Below are 22342 nucleotides of genomic sequence, written 5' to 3'. Positions count from 1 at the left end.
ATGGTATTTATAATAAAAAATATTATAGTGGTTCAGTGGTCTAGATCTTTGAAACTGGGTATGTCAATCTACTGGAATGTGGGAAGAAAACATAATTTCTATTTACATTTATTTTTAATTTTAAAAAAGAAACTAAGCTATCTTAGTATATATACACACTCCCCTCATGCTACCCGCCCCCCGATTCCCCACCCCACGGCCACTGGCCCTCTCCTGGGCCTGGCCTATATATCAGTCAGGTGTCATATTTGGGATATCTCAAGGCAAGAGTGAACTTACACACTGATTGTGAAAATTGCCTTAAAGCCTCAATGTTCATTTGGGGGGAGGGGGCAGGGCAAAGAGGGTTAAGTGACTTGCCCAGGGTCACACAGCTAGTAAGTGTCAGGTGTCTGAGGTCGAATTTGAATTCAGGGCCTCCTGAATCCAGGGCAGGTGCTTTATCCACTGTGCCACCTAGCTGGCCCTCAATGTTCATTTTTTAACACCAAACTTAATTATTGGATGTTCTTTATACATAATATTCAACAATATAAAACTTTCCTACATATATAGTCTATTTTTAATCAACATTTTTTACTAGAACTGTGATTTCATTGATATAGAGACCTCAAAGGAAGGAAACTTTTCTATCAGCATAGATTGGTAACTGCTCTGAAACTTATAGTTACACTATTTTTTTCCTGTCTATGTAAAAGTCAATGTACTGTATAGCATACTATACAGGGCATGATTGCAAGCTCTACACCAGTGAAAAAATAAACATTTAAAAAAATAATTTTATAGTACTGATGTGACATTTTATATAAGTTAATTTAATTGAAAATAAATTTTATAGCATTTATCAACACCAAGAAGTATAGTCAGAGAAAACATAATTTGTCAAATTATAGTGCCTATATAATGATTTTTGTCTGAAATGACTAGCATTTTTCTTAAAAATAAAGTTAGTCATACAATAATTAGCAAAGACAGAACGAGGGGTGGAGAAACTTACTATCTGACATCGACATTTTTGTTCATTGACAAGTTTTTCTAGAGATAAACATTCAATTATATCTACTTCTGTTAATGCTCCTTCTTTATCTTGTTTATTTGCCAACCTAGAAAACAAAAATAAGGGGTGGCTTTATAACAAGCTTATAATCAAGTTATTCAAAAATCAAGTCTTTCAAAAGAATCTGAAGCTATACTGATATTTAAAGTTTTCATCCACTATGGATTTTAGAACATTCTGTAAGATTTCTTCTTTTGTGTTTGTAAAGCAATTTTTTTTTGGTTGGACAATGGGGGTTAAATGACTTGCCCAGGGTCACACAGCTAGTAAGTGTCAAATGTCTGAGGCTGGATTTGAACTCAGGTCTTCTTGAATCCAGGGCCAGTGCTTTATGCAATGTAAAGCAAATTCTTAATAAAATCTTAGAACTGATCTCATTTACTGCCCATATTGCTGGGTATGAAAAAGAAATCTTCCTCATTTTGATCTTAGCAATAGCCTTCACCCCTCAAAGTCTTATCAATTTAATGTTGTTGTTCTGCTTTTTCTATCTCCTGTATTTAAGTGACCAAAAAGCTAGGACTGTGTCTATGGTCTTCCTTATACAGTAATAGAAATGAGATAATATATATAAAATATTTTGCAAACTTTTACACATTACTTGTCCATTGTCATTATTTTTCATACCATCTAATAGAACCAAGCACAATTAGGTACATAATAAATTTATTTATCAGGGTACATATATCACTCCATTAGAATATAAGCTCTTGAAATCAAGAACCATTTTTGTGTCTTTTATGTCCCAAGGACCTAGCACAGAGCAGGTACTTAATAATCATATGTTGAACTGCATGGTCATAACTGGCAATACAAATAAAACAAAACCCTACATATCCGTGTGCATATCATACTGTATTAGAAATTATATTTGTTAGATTCCTGGGAGTTTTTATTTGCTATGGACTATGATTTTAATAGTGATATTTAATAATTATTACCATTTATCTAGTGTTTTAATATTTACAAAGAACTTCATACATGTTCATTTGAGTCTGACCATAACCCTGCTAAGGAGGTACTACAGGTAATATTATTCTCATCTTGCAGTTAGAGAAATACTCAGCAACATGTAATGACTTGCCTGCCCATAGTTATACGGCAAGTGTCAGAGGTAGGATTAGAATACATGTTTTCTAACCCCAAGTTTTGCATTCTGCAGTGCCATGTATTTGAGATCTTTTTGTTTGCCTACATGTAGTGCTGTTTCTGATGTGCAACTCATGAAAAATCTACGTAAGTGAACTATAGAGCTTTCTATCACTTTAAGAAAGGTATTCATTTTCACTCTTTAAGACAAAATATAATTAATTCCTTATGAACTAAACGTTATGAATAATTTAAACCTCTGTGCCTAGAGTAAAATTTTTTGAGTTAAGTTGTGTAACATTTCCCCCTTAAAAATGTCCTTTCAATATGAACTAAATCTACAATAAGAGCAAATATTTAAGCTTAATATCACATAAACTGAATATTAAACCTTCCCATGACCTAGTTTCCCTCTCTTAATATGTAACTTTAATAACTTATTGGGGAAAAAAAGTCCAGAAAATGAATCTGAATGGGGAGTCAAGTGTGTGTGTGTGTGTGTGTGTGTGTGTGTGTGTGTGTGTGTGTATATATATATACACACACATACATATATAAATACATATATATATACACACACACATACACATGTATACATACATTTATATACTAATGATGCTTTCAAGCAAGAATACAGTGAGAATGCCAATTATATAATTTTATTTAAAAGAGAAAATATTATATCTTTAAAATTGACTACGAAAAAAATTCTTGTATGGCATTAATTATTTAAGAAATTATAATAAAATAGGTAATGATATAAATAAGAGCAATTTTTCTTATTTACTAGTAGTGTTCAATGAAGGATGCCAGTAAATCACAAAAATATGTCAACGTACAATCAAAACCCTTTCAATAATTCAATAGGACTGCAACTAAAAGGATGCTTGGAAACATATGATGTCTTCTCCTAATTGCTTATTTAAATCTAGTAGTTCTTATAGCTTTCAGCATGATAACTTTCAGCATGGTGCCCCATAAGACTTATAATACTAATATTACCATTAAACAACACATTTCTACTTACATAATTTCCTCACTGAAAGTTAACCACTACTTTTGGTTGGACAAAAATGAAAGTTATCTAAAATTCTTTCATGATTCAAAATATTCAGGAAATAAAATAATATTTAATGATAATCAAAACATAATTAAGTCAACAAACCTTTCTTTAGTGCCTGCTCTATGTAGATTACCATGTTAAGTTTTAAGAAAGATAAAAAGTTTAAGACAGACATGGACTCTGCCCTAAAGAAATTTATGATATGGTAGGAATAGTGAACATTTATAGATAATTATAAAAATTCATTACCAACTTCAGTGTTCAAGGAAGGCTTCATGGATGACTTAACATTTCAGCTGGGCTTTAAAGAATTCAACAGACCAAAAAGGAGGAATAGATCCTAAGCATAAGGAATATGAGGACATGATAGTGTTCAAGTTCAAGATAGTGAAAGATGTACTTATAAGAAAGTAATCTTGGTTGCAGCAAAAATTATGTTAGAGGGAATATTAGGAGAGAAAGGTAAGGCGAAAGACCTTGAAAAAGCCAGGCAAAGAAGGCAGGACAATCACTTGGGAAATTATTGAAAAAGTCCCTGTGGGTTGGTAATGAAAAGTGCCAAAAGAGATAGAGAAGATGGATAAGAGATATTATAGAGCTAGAATCAGCAATGGTTAGTAGCTAATATGCAAAAAGTTAAGGGAGAAAGGATCAAAGGCATCAAGGTAGAAATGGTCAAGAAGAAAGAGCAAGTTTAAAGGAAAACTTAAGCTTGGTATTAGGCTGAGCTTGAAATGCAGTTGGAATGTTAAGTTGATGATAAAAAATAATTTAAAAATAAAGCATATAACCCACTGTTAATGGACAAAAACTGATCCAACCATTCTGGAGAGCAATTTGGAACTATGATCAAAGGGCTATAAAACTGCATACCCTTGATCCAGAAATACCACTGCTAGGTTTATATGCTAGACATCTAAGAAAAAGAGAAAAGGACCTATTTGTACAAAAAATATTTATAGCAGCTCTTTTTGTAGTGGCTAAGAACTGTAAATCAAAGGAATGTCCATCAACTGGGGAATGGCTAAATAAGCTGTGGTATATGTTTGTAATGGAATATTATTGTGCTGTAAAAAATGACAAACAGCATGATTCCAGAAAGGCCTGGGAAGATTTATATGAACTGATATATAATGAAGTAAACAGAAACAGAGAACACTGTCCACAGTAACAGCAATATCGTTTGATGAAGAAATGTGAATGACAACTATTCTCAGCAATACAATGATCCAAGACAATTCCAAAGGACTAATGTTGAAGCATACTATCTACCTCCAAAGAAAGAACTAATACTGATTGAACACAGACTGAAGCATGCTGCTTTCTTACTTTTCTTTTTTTCCTTTTATTCGAGGTTTTTTTTTTTACACAAAATGATTAACATGGTAATGTTTTACATAACTGCACATGTATAACCTATATCTGATTGATTACTGCCTCAGGGAAGGGGGAGGTGAAGGAGGCAAGAAGGGATAGAATTTGGAACTCAAAACTTTAAATAAAAACGTTTATTTAAAAAATAAAGTACAAATACATACTTTATTATATATATGTATATATATGTGTGTGTGTGTGGGTGGGTGTGTATACACACCCACCCACACACACACACAAACATATAAATATGAGAATAAAAGGAGAAAAACAAACCCTACCTTCAAGAAGCTCATATTCTATTGCAGGAGGCAAACATGGGCATTAATCCTCATGAGACTGCTAAACAGTAACAGTCTTGGAACAAATGGAGCCAGAAGACATGTTCAAAGACTACCTCTGTCATGTTCTACAGCCATGACCTTGAACAAATCACCTAATTTTTCTAAACTATTTTCTGTGAAATGGGAGAGATTATAAACAACTCTAAGTTGTTTAACTTTAAGTTGTTTTAAGTTAAGTTGTCTCTTCCAACTCTAAGTCCTGGAATCTAAAAATAAATAAATAAGGTAAATTTTTGACTGAATTCAAGAAGGAATCAGCAAAACATTTTTAAAAAATGCAATCCAACAACTTATGTAAAAGCCATTGTCATCAGCTTCTGACCTCAACAAGAGAAACAAAATTAAATTTAAAAATAAAAATAAAATAATAAAATAAAATTTTAAAATTAAGCAACACTCTCTTAGGTAATCATATGTACACATGCACGTACATGTACACACTTTTATGTGTAAATTTACAATTACTAAGTAATTTACTCTCTGTACTTGATTCCTATTTTTTTTGAGTAGCTGAGAAAACAGGATTAAAAGCAATACTAAAAAGCTAAATTACATCTTATGTGACTACTGTCTGCTTATTTCTTATGACTGTTCTCTTAATGATTTTGTAAAATTGGTTAAAAATAATTTATATCGATTTTAAAATTATAAGAAATTAAGGTCCAATTTGATAAAATTGGGGAGGGGAGTAACTAGAAGTATTTATTATGATAAAACTCCAAATTGTAGATTATTAAACCTCCCATTTATATGTAAGGTTTATAACATATATACCTTTTATGAGGTAAATAAGATTCGGCCCTCCACGGACTTCACCAAATAAAACATTAATAGAACTTAAATGTCCTAAAAGGTTTCTTTAAAATAGTAAGAATTCAAACTCATAAAATAAATATAATAACAAGATCATCTTCATGTAAACTCCTTTCTTACATTTATTTACTGGATCTATTTTTACCACTTTACAACTTACCCAAAACAAAAGTAAATTTAATACATACATGACTTGCCATACAAATACAAATTCACTCTTTTAGAAATATAACACAGTACGTACCCTAACCTGTGCCAATTATTCTACATTATAAGTCTTATCAAGCACTTCCTGCTATTCCCTAGCTCCAATGAAAACGATCCTGTTTTATATTAAAGGATGGGCCTCCAACAGGCAAAACCAGATTCCCCAAGTGTGAAGTAAGTCATTTCCTCGCCTCATACCATGTTAACAATAAAGAGCCAAACTATCTCTTTCTAACAGCCAAGACAGAACATGACTGACTTTCAATTAGGGCCACAACTGGAAAGGATGCAGAAAATGGAATATGACTGATGTCGGATTATTTAAACAATTTATAAACCAGATGATATCCAGTTTACTTTGAAAGGAAGGAGTTCATTGTTACAGGAAGAAAGGCAACCAAAGAACCAGGACTTCAAGGTAAAGAAACTGATCTTGTCAAGCATTTTAAGTTGCCTATGTTAGATAGCAAAAATTTTAAACAATTCAACAGGTAAGTAATGATATTTTTTCTTCAGATTTACAATTAAGCTAGTAGTAACTAAATTGTTTCTATATATAATCAACAGGCAAAAATGGGTTTATGCATAAAGCTTGTTTTGGGAAATTGCCACTGTGATAAAAATCAACCTTAGAGGAAGAAAATTGTTTTTAATTTTGAAGGCAGATTCTATTAAGAAGTTATAGTTTCTTCATTTTAGACAGTGATGTCAAAATAGCAAAATATCTGAAATACTTTCTTCTGTATACATAAAACATACTATATTGATAGTAATTATAGTAATTTTAAAAAATTATCTAATGATGACAAAATCTTTAAAAAGCAAAAATAATCTGTTTAATGTGTGAATAGTCATAAACTGGAAAAAGATCAAAGATCATTTATTCTTTATTCTTATGCACTTTTTATTTGAAAAAATTAGAATATGATTATCATACAAGGTCCACTATAAGATAATAGTTAAAGAATTTGTTTTTTTAATATCAGCAAAGCCCAATGAAAATACCTGAACTGTGAGACTGAGTGTAAACATTAACACTTTATTTGTCAGGTTCTAAGTTCTATTTTGAAAAACTTGCCATTAAGTAAAAAACACTGCCAAATAATGCTGACTTTTTTTTAAATCAAATGTTATCTAAGTAGTTTGTATCAACTACAAATAACTTTGTGATCTCTTAAATTATTTTTTCTTCTAACAACGGAACTTTTTTGTTAGAATTTAACAAATACTCAAAATCAACATAAAATGAGTCACTTTTTAAGAGGGTCGAAACAATAGAATTATTAATTTGTTATGGAGAACTGATTAAGTCTGATTATGGAGACCTGATTAAGGCTCTCTCACCATGGATGAAATATTTAAAAGCAAAATAATTTATGTATACATAGCACATAGCACAGTACCTGATACACAGTAGGTGCTTACTTTACTGATTGTAGATCTGCTTAAGGTGCTTAGAGTAAATCAGCAAAGTAGACACTGTCACCACTGAAAACTTTCTGATGTTCTTCAGAGCAAGCTTAATTAATTTACACTAAGCAAATAAACCAGATCTGAATGAAAATATTTTAAAGACTGCTTTATAATTGTTAAATAATTCAAAATAAAGCAAATAATATAATCATATTTAACAATAAAATCTTGGTAAATGTATATGGAACTGCACCACTTTTAAGTATCCAAAAGAACCATAAGAATAATTCCTTTTCATGTTGGAACCAAGGGGTCAAATGTTATTAGTTGTAAGAATTAATATACACTGGTAATAGCTGTTTTATTTGATGTTAGAAAAAAACAAGCTATATTTCTAGGAATAAACTGTAACATTAATATATGAATTACGAAAAGGAATTTTCTCTATACCACTATTATGCATTAATTTTTAAAATGTCTAGAGCCCAATTCTAATATATATTTATTCAATCACTAATCAATCCCTCCTCCCTATTTCCTGGAAGAGTTCCCTATATACTACTCCACCCTGTCTCTTGAGTCATACAAATTTAATCCTTTTTTCTTAAGGCTGATTCATAAAGCAAATATGGATATTAATTTGTGCAAAGTGTAGAGTTTTGACTAAAAGTCCTAAGCTATAGAGATAGAAATCTACATTCAATTGTTATAATACAATTAAAAACTATAGCAAAGACAGAGACTAAATAGTCAGATTAGTGATGTTTGCTTAGACAATGGTTTACATAGTTGTTGGATTGCATTTTTAAAAAATGTTTTGCTGATTCCTTCTTGAATTCAGTCAAAAATTTAGATTCTAGGACTTAGAGTTGGAAGAGACATTTAGAAATAATCTAATGTTTGTAACTACAAAAGGGGTTTTGATGTATTTCATTAGGATCCAAAAAGCCAAACCCTGTCATATAATAACTAATACTGAGTGAGATTAATATTAAAGTTGTTGGCATCATGCTAATTTCTATCAATTCCATTTACAATAATCACACCTTACAAAGTATCACCCTTACAGAGAGACTCTGCTAGATAAGGTGTATGACCTATGTTCTAGGCCAGTGGTATCAAACTCAAATAGAATTAGGAGTCACTGAAACATATATAAATACCCTTACGGGTTGCATATTGACCTACAAGACAACACATACTTATATATCTTTTTTTTTTAATTAAAACATCAACACATCAAAATATGATAGAAACTACATTTAAAATCTGGTTTGGGCCACACTTTGGAGTGTTGTGGGTTGCCTGTGTAGGCAGCATGTCTGACACCTCTGTTCTAAATCTTATTACTAATTGATTTTGTAGGGGGCAGCTAGGTAGTGCAGTGGATAAAGCACCAGCCTTGGATTCAGGAAGACCTAAGTTCAAATCTGGCCTCAGGCACTTGACACTTACTAGCTGTGTGACCCTGGGCAAGTCCCTCATTGCCAGCAAAAAATAAAAAAATAAAAATTGAGGACTAATTGATTTTGTAATTTGGGGCTTAATCTTGTCTCATTTTTCTCATGCACAACATGAAAGGTTACATATGCTCTCAATGGTCCCTTTCAACTCAAATCCAAAATTTTAACTAAAAATATTCTTTACTCTGTTTTTTAAAAACCCTATGTAAGACAGTATTAATGATTAAAGGAGACTATAGTATGTTATATAATACTTTTATTCTAATTCCTGGTGGTCAAAGATTATTAAAAAAAAGATAAGCAGAAATTTATACACGTAATTAGAAATAAGAAGAACCCTTGAGCCCTATGCCTTGTTTCTAACATCCATTGATGCAAAGGGATTTGGTTCACCCTGAATTATGCAAACTTTGGAAGTAAATACAATATCCAACATCTCCATTGCAATCTTCAATGTAGTCAAGAGGAATCTGAAATAAAATAATCAAGGGGATGTGCAGTTACTAGTTCAATGGAGAGTCATAATCAGGAATAGCATTCTTGCAGGCTGAAGTTAAATGAACATTATTTTCTGCAGTGCTGCAGTATAGCACTAGTTAGATAGGTGAATTTATTAATTCCACAATTTTTCTTGGTAGTTAGCTTCAGAAGAAAGCTTGTGGGGGTTTTGTGCTATTGAGTGTAATAAAGAGTTGTCAAATATAAGGTAAATAATAACAAATTTAAAAGCTTATTCCTAGGGGGCAGCTAGATGGTGCAGTGGATAGAGCACCAGCCCTGGAGTCAGGAGGACCTGAGTTCAAATCCGACCTCAGACACTTAACACTTACTAGCTGTGTGACCCTGGGCAAGTCACTTAACCCCAACTGCCTCACTTAAAAAAAAAAAGCCTATTCCTTAGAGTCCCTTTCTTTTTATTATTCAATCCTTGAAAAATAAAAAAAATAAATAAAAGAATTCCTGTCAAGAACAAAATATTGGTATAAGTTTTCTTAACACAGCAGATTACAGAAGAGTTCAATGCAATGAAATCCCTAACCTAATTTAATGACTGTACAGATTACCTTCTAGAAATAAAATGTCATACACTGCTATGTCATGTGGGCCTAGGTCTTTTATGTTAAAGAACACAAATTATAATGTCTGAAGAAAGACACCTTTATTTAAATGAAATGGAATTGGACCTCTGTTGGTACAAAATACTTTCTATATGCATTGTCACAATATAGTTAAGTCTAGATTTTCCAATTTTTAAAGATTTTTTCTTAAATTAATTTCCTATGATAAAGACAAATATTACTCAATGTTTATCTAAAATTTGTCTGAGGATTATTTTACAATTTAGAAAAGTTAAAGTGCCAAAGTCATGACATCTAAAATTCATTAGTGTTCCCTTTAATCCTAGTAATTTGGCTACATTAAATTTGCAAGCACTATAAAAGATAACTATGAGGCTTCATTAAAAGTGTTTTCAAACTAAATAAACTTAAAATAAATTTTATCCTCATATTAACTGGTTTTCTTCATTTTTGTCATATTTTATTCAATAGTGGCATTGCGGTGTAGATGATGGAAAGCTGACCTCAAAGTAAAAAAGACAAGGGTTTAAGTCCTGTGTCTGAGACAGACTAGATGTGCTACCTCTCAGTGTTCTAGGCAATGATCTCAGTCTAAGTTGCAGAAAAGGTCCTGTTTTACATCAGCAGAGACAATCTCCTCATCTAGAAGTTTCCTTTATCCTTTCTGTCCTTTATCCAGTTGCTAACTCCAATTTTCTGATTCAAAATTTTTGTTTTCAGTCATGTCCAACTCTTCATGACCCCAATGGAATTTTCTTGGCAAAGATACAGGAGTGGTTTGCCATTTCCTTCTCCAGTTCATGAGGAAACTGAGTCAAAGAAGGTTATGTGACTTGCCCAGGGTCACACAGTTAGTAAGTGTCTGAGGCATCTAAGTGGTACAATGGATAGTGTATCAGGCCTGAAGTCAAGAAGACTCATCTTCCTGACATCAAATGTGATCTTAGCCATTTAATAGCTGTGTGACCCTGGGCAAGTCACTTAACCTTATTTGAGAGCATATTAGAGAAGGTAAATCAGACACTGTAGCTTTATAATTTATGGCAATTTTAACAATGGATAATTCATAATATACTTAAATACCTATTCATCCCAAAACTTACGGCTAAATTTTTTCCCCTTAAGTCTTGCTTTTCAAATCTCATTTTCATTTTTTGGAATGTTTGTTTGTTTGTTTTTTGCAGGGCAATGGGGATTAAGTGACTTGCCCAAGGTCACACAGTTAGTAAGTGTCAAGTATCTGTGGCTAGATTTGAACTCAGGTCCTCCTGAATCCAGGGCAGAAGCTTTATCCACTGCGCCACCTAACGGCCCCCGGGTATGTTCTTTAAACGCACCATCTTATCTAAAATAGTTTTACTTTTCATCCTAAAAAGTACTTAAGGAACATGAAAGGATGTAGTTTTAGAATGTTATAAGGCAAAGGCAATAAGGGAGACAAAGAAGTAAATGGAGCTCTATTTTTGAAAAAGCATCTTTCACTGTGAAACAAGGGAGTGAATCTACATTTCTACTATTGCTTAAAGATTTTAAATCTTTAGGAATTAGACCAACAAAAAAAGCTACTAAAAACTGAATAAAGAAGCACTGTTCAAAGCAGTTTACTTGATTGCATTTTTAATCTTAATTAATTGTAATTTTCAACATTTGTTTAGAAAAGATTTCAAATTTCAAATTTTTTGCCCTCCCTCCCCTCCTTCCCCCCTCCCCTAGACAGCAGGTAATCTGATATATATAAAACCTATATCAAATAACATTAAACATATTTCTATATTAGTCATGTTATAAGAGAAGAATCAGAGTAAAAAGGAAAAACTGTAAAACAACTGTAAAAAAGAAAAACAACAGCACCAAAAACAAAAGAAATAGTATGGTCCACTCGGCATCCATATTCTACAGTTCCTTTTTTTTTCCCTGGATTTGGAGAACCTTTTCCATCATGAGTCCTTTGGAACTTTCTTGTACCACAGGATTGGAGAGAAGAATCTAGTCTATAACAACTGATCAACATATAATGTTGATGATACTGTGTATAATGTTCTTCTGGTTCTGCTCATCTCACTCATCATCAGTTCATGCAAGTCCTTCCAAGTTTCTCTGAACTCCTCCTACTCATTGTTTCTTACAGCACAACAGAATTCCATTACATTCATATACCACAACTTGTTCAGCCATTCCCCAATTGATGGGCAACCCCTCAATTTCCAATTCCTTGCCACCACAAAAAGAGCAGCCATAAATATTTTTGTACATGTGGGTCCTTTTCCCTTTTTTTATGATCTCTTTGGGAAAAAGACCCAAAAGTGGTATTGCTGGGTCAAAGGGTATGCACAGCTTTATAGCCCTTTGGGCATAATTCCAGATTCCTCTCCAGAATGGTTGGATCAGTTCACAGCTCCACCAACGACTGCATTGTTTCCTCCTTTTCTCCCTGCCTATTCTAATTCTTTTAATTCCTTTTTCTTCTCTGATTGCTAAAGCTAACATTTCTAGTACAATATTAAATGAGAGGTGAAAATGGACATCCCTGTTTCACCCCTGATTTTACTGGGAAGGCCTCTAACTGATCTCCATTATATATGATGCTTGCTGATGGTTTTAGGTAGATCCTGCTTACTATTTTAAGGAAAGCTCCACCTATTCCTAAGCTCTCTAGTGTTTTTATTAGGAATGGGTGTTGTATTTTGTCAAAAGCTTTCTTTGCATCTATTGAGATAATCATATGATTTGGGTTAGTTTTATTATTGATGTGGTTGATTATGTTAATAGTTTTCCTAATGTTGAACCAGCCCTGCTTTCCTGGTATAAATCCCACCTGGTCATAGTGTATTATCCTGGTAATCACTTGCTGTAATTCTCCTTGCTAATATCTTATTTAAGATTTTAACATCAATATTCATTAGGGAAATTAGTCTATAATTTTCTTTCTCTGTTTTTGCTCTGCCTGGTCTTGGTATCACCACCATATTTGTGTCATAAAAGGAATTTGGTAGAACTCCTTCACCTATTTTTCCAAATAGTTTGTATAATATTGGAATTAATTGTTCTTTAAATGTTTGGTAGAATTCACCTGTAAACCCATCTGGTCCTGGGGATTTTTTCTTAGGGAGTTCATTAATGGTTTGTTCAATTTCTTTTTATAATATGGGCTTATTTAAGGATTTTATTTTCTCTTCAGTTAACCTGGGCAGTTTATATTTTTGTAAATATTTATCCATTTCATTTAGATCGTCAAATTTATTGGCATACAGTTGGGCAAAATGGTTCCTAATCATTTCTTTAATTTCTACTTCATTGGTGGTAGAATCACCCCTTTCATTTTTGATACTGGTAATTTGGTTTTCTGCTTTCTTTTTTTTAATCAACTTAACCAGTGGTTTATCTATTTTATTGGGTTTTTTTTTCATAAAACCAGCTCTTAGTTTTATTGATTAATTCTATAGTCTTCTTGCTTTCAATTTTATTAATTTCTCCTTTAATTTTCAGGATTTCTAATTTAGTATTTAATTAGAAATTTCTTTTTTTTCTTTTTTTTTTTTTTTTTTTGCAGGGCAATGGGGGTTAAGTGACTTGCCCAGGGTCACAGAGCTAGAAAGTATTAAGTGTCTGAGGCCGGATTTGAACTCAGGTCCTCCGGAATCCAGGGTCAGTGCTCTATCCACTGTGCCACCTAGCTGCCCCTCCTTATCTCTTTTAATGAGATCTATTTTTGCCTGTGCTTCGTCTGAGATAAGGATTGCTACTCCTCCTTTTTTTACTTTAGCTGAAGCATAATATATTCTGCTCCAGCCTTTTACCTTTACTCTGTGTGTATCTCTCTGCTTCAAATGTATTTCTTGTAAACAGCATATTGTAGGATTCTGGTTTTTAATCCACTCTGCAATTTTCTTCTGTTTTATGGCAGAGTTCATCCCATTCACAGTTATTATTATTATTATTAGCTGTCTATTTTCCTCCATTCTATTTACCCCCTTTGTACTTTCCCCTCCTTTCACCCTATTGTACTTTACCCTCCTTCTTTCATCCTATACCTCCTCACCAATGGCTTGCTTCTTACCCCTGCCTCCCCCAATCTGCCCTCCCTTTTTATCACCCCCCCTCCCTTTTATTTACCCTTTTTCCCCTTGCTTTTGCCCTCCCTTCTGTCAGTCCCCCCCTTTCTTTTCCCCTTTTGCTTCCCTAAATAATGAGCTAAGTTTCTTTATCCAAATGAACGTATATGTTATTCCCTCTTTGAATCAAATTTAGTCAGAGTGGGGTTGAAACAATGTTCACCCCTCCCTTCTTTCCCTCTATTGTAATAGCTTTTTTTCACCTTTTAATATGATGTAATTCACCCCATTCCACTTCCCCTTTTCCTCTTCTCCTCATAAACTCCCTTTTTAACCCCTTAATTTTCTTGATATCATCACGTCAAAGACAGTTTATATTTATATTTTCTGTGTATAAACCTTCCGTCTGCCCAAATATATATATATATAGTTCTTAAGAGTTATAAATATTATCTTCCCATGTAGGGATGCAAACAGTTTAACCTTATTGAGTAACTTTTTTCCCCCATGTTTACCTTTTTAAACTTCTCTTGAGTCTTGTATGTTAAGATCGAATTTTCTATTCAGATCTGGTCTTTTCATCAGGAAACCTCGAAAGTCCCCAGTGTCATTGAATGTCCATCTTTTTCCCTGAAAGAGAATGCTCAGTTTTGCTAGGTAATAGATTCTTGGCTTCAATCTAAGCTCCTTTGCCTTCCTGGAATATCATTCCAAGTTACGATCCTTTAATGTTGAAGTTGCCAGGTCCTGAGCAATCCTGACTGTGGCTCCATGATACTTAAATTGCTTCTCTCTGGCTGCTTGGAGTATTTTCTCCTTCGCCTGATAATTCTGGAATTTGGCTACAATATTCCTTAGAGTTTTCCTTTTGGGATCTCTTTCAGGAGGTGATCAGTGGATTCTTTCAATGACAATTTTATCCTCTGATTCTATAATATCAGGGCAGTTCTCCTTAATAATTTCCTGGAATATGGTGTCTAGACTCTTTTTCTGATCTTGGCTTTCAGGCAGTCCAATGATTCTCAAATTGTCTCTCCTGGATCTGTTTTCCAGGTCAGTTGTCTTTCCAATGAGGTATTTCATATTTTCTTCTATTTTCTCATTCTTTTGATTCTGTTTGACTGATTCCTGGTGTCTCAAGGATTCATTATCTTCCAACTGTTCAATTTTAAAGATTATGCACCTTTTTTTTCCATTTGGCCAAATGAATTTTTTAAGGCATTGTTTTCTTCAGTGAGATTATGCACCTTTTTTTCCATTTGGCCAGATGAATTTTTTAAGGAATTGTTTTCTTCAGTCAATCTTTGTGCTTCCTTTTCCAAGCTGCCGATTTTTTTTCTCATAATTTTCTTGTGTTGTTTTCATTTCTCTCCCCATCTCTCTCAATTTACTTTTTGTTTGTTTGTTTTTGGGGGGGAGGTTTTGCGGGGTAATGGGGTTTAAGTGACTTGCCCAGGGTCACACAACTAGTAAGTGTCAAGTGTCTGAGGCCGAATTTGAACTCAGGTCCTCCTGAATCCAGAGCCAGTGCTTTATCCACTACACCACCTAGCTGCCCCTTTCTCAATTGATTTTTAAAATCCTTTTTGAGCTCTTCCAAGAAGGCTTTTTGTTCTTGCAACCAATTCATCTTTACTTTTGAGGCTTCACATGTAGGCAATTTGGGAGTATTGTCCTCATCTGAGTTTGTGTTTGCCTCTTCCCTGTTGATACAGAAGCTCTCAATGGTGAGAGCTCTTTTTTGTTTCTTACTCATACTGCAGCTTTTTTTTTTTTTAAGTTGAGGTCTGCTCTGGGGGGCCCAGGGTCCCTGTTTGAAGCTTCTTGTGCTGGGGTATAGGGAGGGACTGTGTCACTGGCTTTCTACACTGAGGCCTCTATGGCTTGTGGATTTCTCACCGTCCTGACCTTGCTGACTGCACACTGGGATCGGTAGGCCTGGTCACACCTGTCCTATGGGTGGCCATCCAGCTGGCAACCTGCCCTCCCAGCTGGTGCACGTGAGTTTCGCCACTGTCCTGCTGCGCCACCAGCTTGTTGAGCCAGAATCCAGGGGCCTCAGTTGCTCGGCTGTGGCCCACAGCTTCCTGCTGACTTGCCCCAACCTCCTCAGTGCTGCGCTGCCACCGTGTGCTGCACCTCCCTTCTGCCCCAGTGAGACTGACCTTTCCTGAAGTCTTCTAAATTATTTCTGTTTGGAAGTCTGTGTCTCTCTGTCTCTTTGCATGTTCTGTAGTTTCAGAATCTGTCTAGAGGCTTGATTTAATATTCTTTTTGAGGGAATAGAAGGAGAGCTCAGGCAATTTGCTGGCTACTCTCTGCCATCTTGGCCCTGCCCCGCAAATGCATTTTTAATAAAAATATTTCAAACTTGGAGAGGACCTCAGAGTTCCTATAGTCCAAAGCAAAACCTCATAATCAATTTCCTGGCTTCCAGCTTCTCCTCATTCCAACACCTTCTTCATACAGTTGCCAAAATTGGTCTTCCTATGGCATAAGTTGCTCATGTTATTCCTTAGCTCAAAAATCTTCAGAGGCTCCCTATTGCTTCTAGAATAAAATACAAACTGCACACTCTCTGGCATTTATGGCATACTACATGATGGCTCCAGTCTACTTCTGCAGCTCTACTATGTTTTAGCCCAATAGGAGGACAATCTGTTTATGAGACTTGATAGTCCATTCTCTTATTCAACATTCACATGTGCGTCCCCCATGCTTAGAATTTACTTCCTCATTTCTGCCTCTCAGAACTTTGTTCTTCCTTCAAAATTCAGATGCTAACATACTCCAGAAACCCTTCCTTAACACTGCAGTATCAGCAACTGTTACATTATCATATTTGATTTTGTATCAAACCTACACAAAAAGAACATAAGCTCTTTATGGGTGAGGGCTCTTTTTCTTTCTTGTTTCTAACATCCTATGACTGTGTCTTGAACACAGTAGGCAATTAGTAAATGTTTCCTGAAAAAAATATACCATCTTTGATAAGTGGCAATCCTACTTCTGCTTAAAGATCTCCTACACTAAAGAGGATGCATTCTCCTTCAAAATATTTTAGTAATAGTTACTTGTTTCTGGTACTACAGAATACTGAATTTTCAGTATTAGCATGTCACTAACAGTGTTATTACTAGTCTTGTGGATTTTGTTTAAATAATATAAGTAAGAAAGATTTTTTGGACTGAAGTGTTTTCTTAATTTTTTTTTTGGGGGGGGGCGTTGCATGGCAATGAGGATTAAGTAGCTTGCCCAGGGTTACACAGTTAGGAAGTGTCAAGTATCTGAGGTAGAATTTGAACTCAGGTCCTGCTGAATCCAAGTCTGGTGCTTTATCCACTGTGCTACCTAGATGCCCCCTGAAGTATAATTTTAAGTGTCATCTTTGGCCAAGTTCTTTTCTACAAGAAAATTTCAATAAAATTATATAGGTCTAGGTAAAAACATTACTCTTTCAAGTAAATATATATTATGCTTAATTTTTCAAATATTAGATATTTCATATGTACCTTTGGGATAAAAGAAAATCAATACATAGGAGTATATTCCATGCTTAAAAATATCTATAGTCTAATTTCCATTAATTTTATGTAAATAATATCATAAAAAGCAAATATACAAGTTATATGTGTAAGACAAAAATCTCAGGTGCTCTTAATTTTCCTAGGGTAAAATTATTTGTCTAGTTTTCCAAAAGGAATTGCATTATTCACTTTCCTATTATAAAATGAAAGACCAAAAGATTTACAACTGGAAGAGGCCTCCAAGATCACAGGATAAATTTAGAGCTAGAAAGACCTTAGAGAACATCTAATCCAACTCCTCTCATTTTATTGATAAAAGAAACTGAGGCCAAAAGGGAGTAAATGACTTACTAAGGTTACACAGGTAGTAAGAAGTAGAGTTCAGTCCTTCTAATGCCAAATACGAGGGTCTTTCCAACATTCCATTCTGCATTCTTAGGTAAAGTCAAATTGAGTTGAGTATATGTCAACTATTATGGTATTGGACTATAAGGAATAGTACATACACTAAAATTTCCAATTAGCTCAAACAAACATAACTTTATGTTTAAAGTACTGTGTGGATGATGATCCTGGTGCCTGAAGTGACTTCTGAATCACTACTTACTTTACTGTATTCTTATTAATTAACTTGATTACTAATTTTCAATCATTGAATCAAAATTCTAAATTAAATACAATATACTTTGTCGTTTACTATTTGAGCTTATGCCAGTTCTCCTCAGAAGGCAATGGACTAGATTTCTAGCATCCCTTTAAGTTCTAAATCTATAATCTGATATTAAACACACATAAACAGGAGTCTACTGTGACGTATTACATTCAACATTTTTTTAAAAAGATATTAGAGTTTGCTGGTGCAAGCTTGGTAACTATTATTTTACAAGAACTGAGTCAGAGGGAATCTTTTTCTAAAACTAATCTTTGAAATAAAAAACCTGATATTCTGGGGTAAAGCCAATATAGCAGAATACCCAATATTCCCCCTAAACAACTCTAAAATAACTCTTCAAGTAAATTTTGGAGCAGCAGAGACAACAAAATGTCATAGTAAGAGACATTTTTCCAGTCTAATACAATTTAGGTGGTCAGCAACAGAATGGGGGCAGCAGCATTTGCAGCACCAATGGTGGCCCTTGGAAGTAACCACAATAGTGGTGGCAACAGCAGAAGCTTCAGCAGCTCAGAGACACTAAGAGGGGTAAGTCAACTGGTGAGGAGGAGATTATAGGGGAACCTTTGTTGACACAGAGTACAGTTAGCAACTCTCCTGCCCATAGGAATTCTGGGTTGCAATTCCTTCCAGGTCAGGGACGAACACTTGTGGTTGGTCACAAGGAAACAGGGGCCCTGGTTGGAGTTCTAGGGCAGAGAAAGGAATGCTACCACTTGTGATTGCAAGAAACTTGGTCACAGTTCCAGGGAGGAGATGAATACTAGTGCTTGTAGCTGCTGGGTAGCAAGAGCCCTATCTGGATAAAGACCAGAATACAGAGCACAGGAATAGTGACCACAGCTCCCCTTGGAACACACTACCTTGAAGAAACCAAAAACTTGTGGACCCCAAGATCTAGCTCTTAAAACAGTAGCATGAAAAAGCCTGAAATTTGGGACAGTGCCTTCCCACCCCCAGGTGAGCATAGTCCAATTTTAACATAAAGTTAAAAACCAAGAAATAGGCTAGAAAAATGAGCAGATAGCAACAACAAAAAAAGAACTTGACCATAAAAAAGTTACCATGGTGGGAGGGAGATCAAGACATAAAGTAAGAAGATAACTGCAAAAACATCTAAAACCAAAGCCTCAAAGAAATAACTGGTCCCAAGCCTAAGAAGAATTCCTAGAAAAAATTAAAGAGTTAAGAGTGGCAGAGAAAAAATTGAGAAAAAAAATGAGGTTGAAAGAAAATTGTGAAAACAGAATTAATTAAAAGCTTGGTAAAAGAGGCACAAAAATTACTAAAGAAAACACCTTAAAAACAGAATTGGCCTAATGGTAGGAGGAATAAAAACTCACTAAAGAAAGGAAGTCCTTAAAATGCAGAATAGGCCAAATGGAAAAGGAAGTACAAAAAGTTCACTGAAGAAAATTAACTCCTTAAAAATTAGTATTAGGCAAGTGGAAGCTAATGACTCCATGAGACATCAAGATACAAAACAAAAACAAAAGAATGAAAAGTATTAAAAATATATATATGCTACGTCATCAGGAAAATCACATTAATCTTAACTATGCTCTATTATATTTTTATTTTTCTTGTTAAATATTTCAAAATTACATTTTAATCTGCTTCAAGGGTCTAGAAAGTATTGCCATCAATGCAATGGCTGAGTAAGATATCTTTGCTCTAAATGTTAGGAAGATATTCCTTATATCTAACCTAAATCTCTTTGTGTACTTTCTACCTGTTATTTTATTTATGTCAGCTGGGGTCAAACATGTCAGGTGCTCTATTACTTGAAACATCTTTAATATAGTTTTCTCTCATTTCCAAGTCTTCTTCAATCAAGGTATTAGATCTTGTGCTGTCAATCCTTTCACCATCCTTGTTCATTTTCCACTGGATGTGTTCAAGTTTATCAATGTATTCCCTAAAAAGTGGCTCCAAGAACTGAATACAATACTCCAGATTTGAGCAGAACAAAGTATAAAAGGACTACAAGTACAAGGAAGTCTGAATTCTCAATAATGCTGCTCAAGTTCACATTCAATTATTTGATTGTCATCATGCTACTGACTTGTTTACTTTACAATACAGTTAAAAAGTCAGATACAAATATTTTTCCTCACTAGTACCTGTGCAGTTAAATCTTGAAACTCAAATGCAGAAACTAATATATTTCTCCCTACTACATTTCAGAAACAGCATGGTACAGTGTTGGAATCATGCATTCCTGGGTTCAAGTCCTGCCTCTTACATACTGGCTGTGTGACCCTAGGCAAGTCAATTAAACTCTTGGTGCCCTCAAACATTCTTTAAGACTCTTAAGTTGTAGAGAACGTGGTGATGCATTGGAAGAGGAAGTTATTCACCAGGAGCTCCCTACACTGATGAAATCACAGGTCTGATCCCACCCTTGTTCCTTATCTGGGCAGTATAGTTTTTGAATGTAAGTGTCAGAACTTAACAGTTATTCCAATTAAATTTCATAATGTTAGTATCATTCCAATGTGCTAGCTTATTGAGGTATATTTTCCTTATTTTTTTTAGCAAGAGAATTAACTATCCCTCCCATTTTTGTGTTTATAAATCTGATAATCATAACTTGTCATTCTTCATCAAAGTCATAGATGAACTTGCTGTAAAAGGCACAAGATTTATAGACCCTCTATTAACAAACAAAACAAAACAAAACAAAGGGCAGCTAGGTGGCACAGTGGATAAAGCACTGGCCTTGGATTCAGGAGGACCTGAGTTCAAATCTGGCCTCAGACACTTGACACTTACTAGCTATGTGACCCTGGGCAAGTCACTTAACACTCATTGCCCTGTCTCCCCCACAAAAAAGAACCTCTATTAACATTAGAGACATACCTTCCAATTTACATGGATCCATCAACACCCTTTGGCTTAAACTATTTAATACGCCTAAGTATGCCATCATTTAGCTGATATTTCTCCATATTGTCCACCAAGTTATTAATAACACACTTAATGAAAAAAATCACTATGTAGACAGTAGAATTATGCTGCTATGAGTTCTTTGAAAGTATATTAAATAAAATCAATAGCATTTATTACAAAGATTTTCAACCTCATACATGAGATAACACATATAACACAACAATAACAAGAAAAACTTTAAAACACATTAAATATTAAATTCAAAAATAATAATATGTCCCCAAAAGTAGGCTCTATCTTTGTATTTTGTTTTTGTTTTTGTTTTGGGTTGGGTTATTTGATAATCTAATAAAAAAGAAATATGGTCAAACCATGGATTAGTGTATATGTATATATATATATATATATATATTTATATAAATATTCTAGATTAATGAGTAAGTAAACAGGTGATAGATACTTCAATCATCAACAAGGAAGGGAACATTCATGCCAAGATTCTATGGATTCATTCATAATAGTATGGCAAATCCAGAATTATGCATATTGCAAGAAGCTTTACAGATGGAATTGATTCTGTGCTGGAATAAGTTCAGAGACTATTTTGCACATTAAAAACAATTGTGAATTCTGTACATCAACATAGTCTTACAATAAAGCAAATTTAGAATCTGAAAACTAGCCTTAGAAGTTTAAGTTTTCCTACATATCACTACAAGAAAACACATCCATCTGATAGTATATTAAATGAAGAGTAATAATTATTAGGGCAGGGGCAGCTAGGTAGCTCAGTGAATAGAGCACCAGCCCTGGATTCAGAAGGACCTGAGTTCAAATCCTGCCTCAGACACTTAACAATTACTAGCTGTGTGACCCTGGGCAAGTCACTTAACCCCAATTGCCACACACACACACACACACACACACACACACAATATATATATATAAAATTATTAGGGCAGTTGTCATTATGTTCCTTATTTCTGAGACTTCATCTCCTAGAGGGACCACACTTTTTCTAGTTAGTCTATTATTTTCATGAGTCAAAGAAGGCATTGTATAAAGTAGCTTATTAACTAGTCTAAGTGCCCTTGTCTGAATTTTCAAAATGAAAATTATTCCTTATTCTCCTGACACTTCATTTTTTTTCAGAAAACTAGCAGAGGGCTTTCACTTGGGAACAAGTCAACCTTCTCATGGACAACTGCTATGGAAAAATGCAAACAACAACAACAGAAACCAAAATAAATCAAACCTCTCTATGATCTCGATAGATGACTATAGTAGTACCTGATA

General features: G+C 34.2%; 1 protein-coding gene across 1 annotated transcript in view; it reads right to left on the bottom strand.

Moving 5' to 3' along the window:
* Positions 1 to 22342, bottom strand: part of ARL13B (ADP ribosylation factor like GTPase 13B) — a 68316-nt gene that overhangs the window by 17948 nt on the left and 28026 nt on the right. The window contains exon 4 of the mRNA XM_043991077.1: positions 998 to 1103. Coding sequence (XP_043847012.1) covers positions 998 to 1103 — 106 coding nt within the window. The remainder of the gene's footprint in view (positions 1 to 997; positions 1104 to 22342) is intronic.

Source organism: Dromiciops gliroides, chromosome 3 (assembly GCF_019393635.1).
Source record: "Dromiciops gliroides isolate mDroGli1 chromosome 3, mDroGli1.pri, whole genome shotgun sequence".
NCBI classification, from domain to species: Eukaryota; Metazoa; Chordata; class Mammalia; order Microbiotheria; family Microbiotheriidae; genus Dromiciops; species Dromiciops gliroides.
The sequence above is the reverse complement of the archived record's forward strand: the minus strand, read 5'-3'. Positions and strand labels throughout refer to the sequence as shown.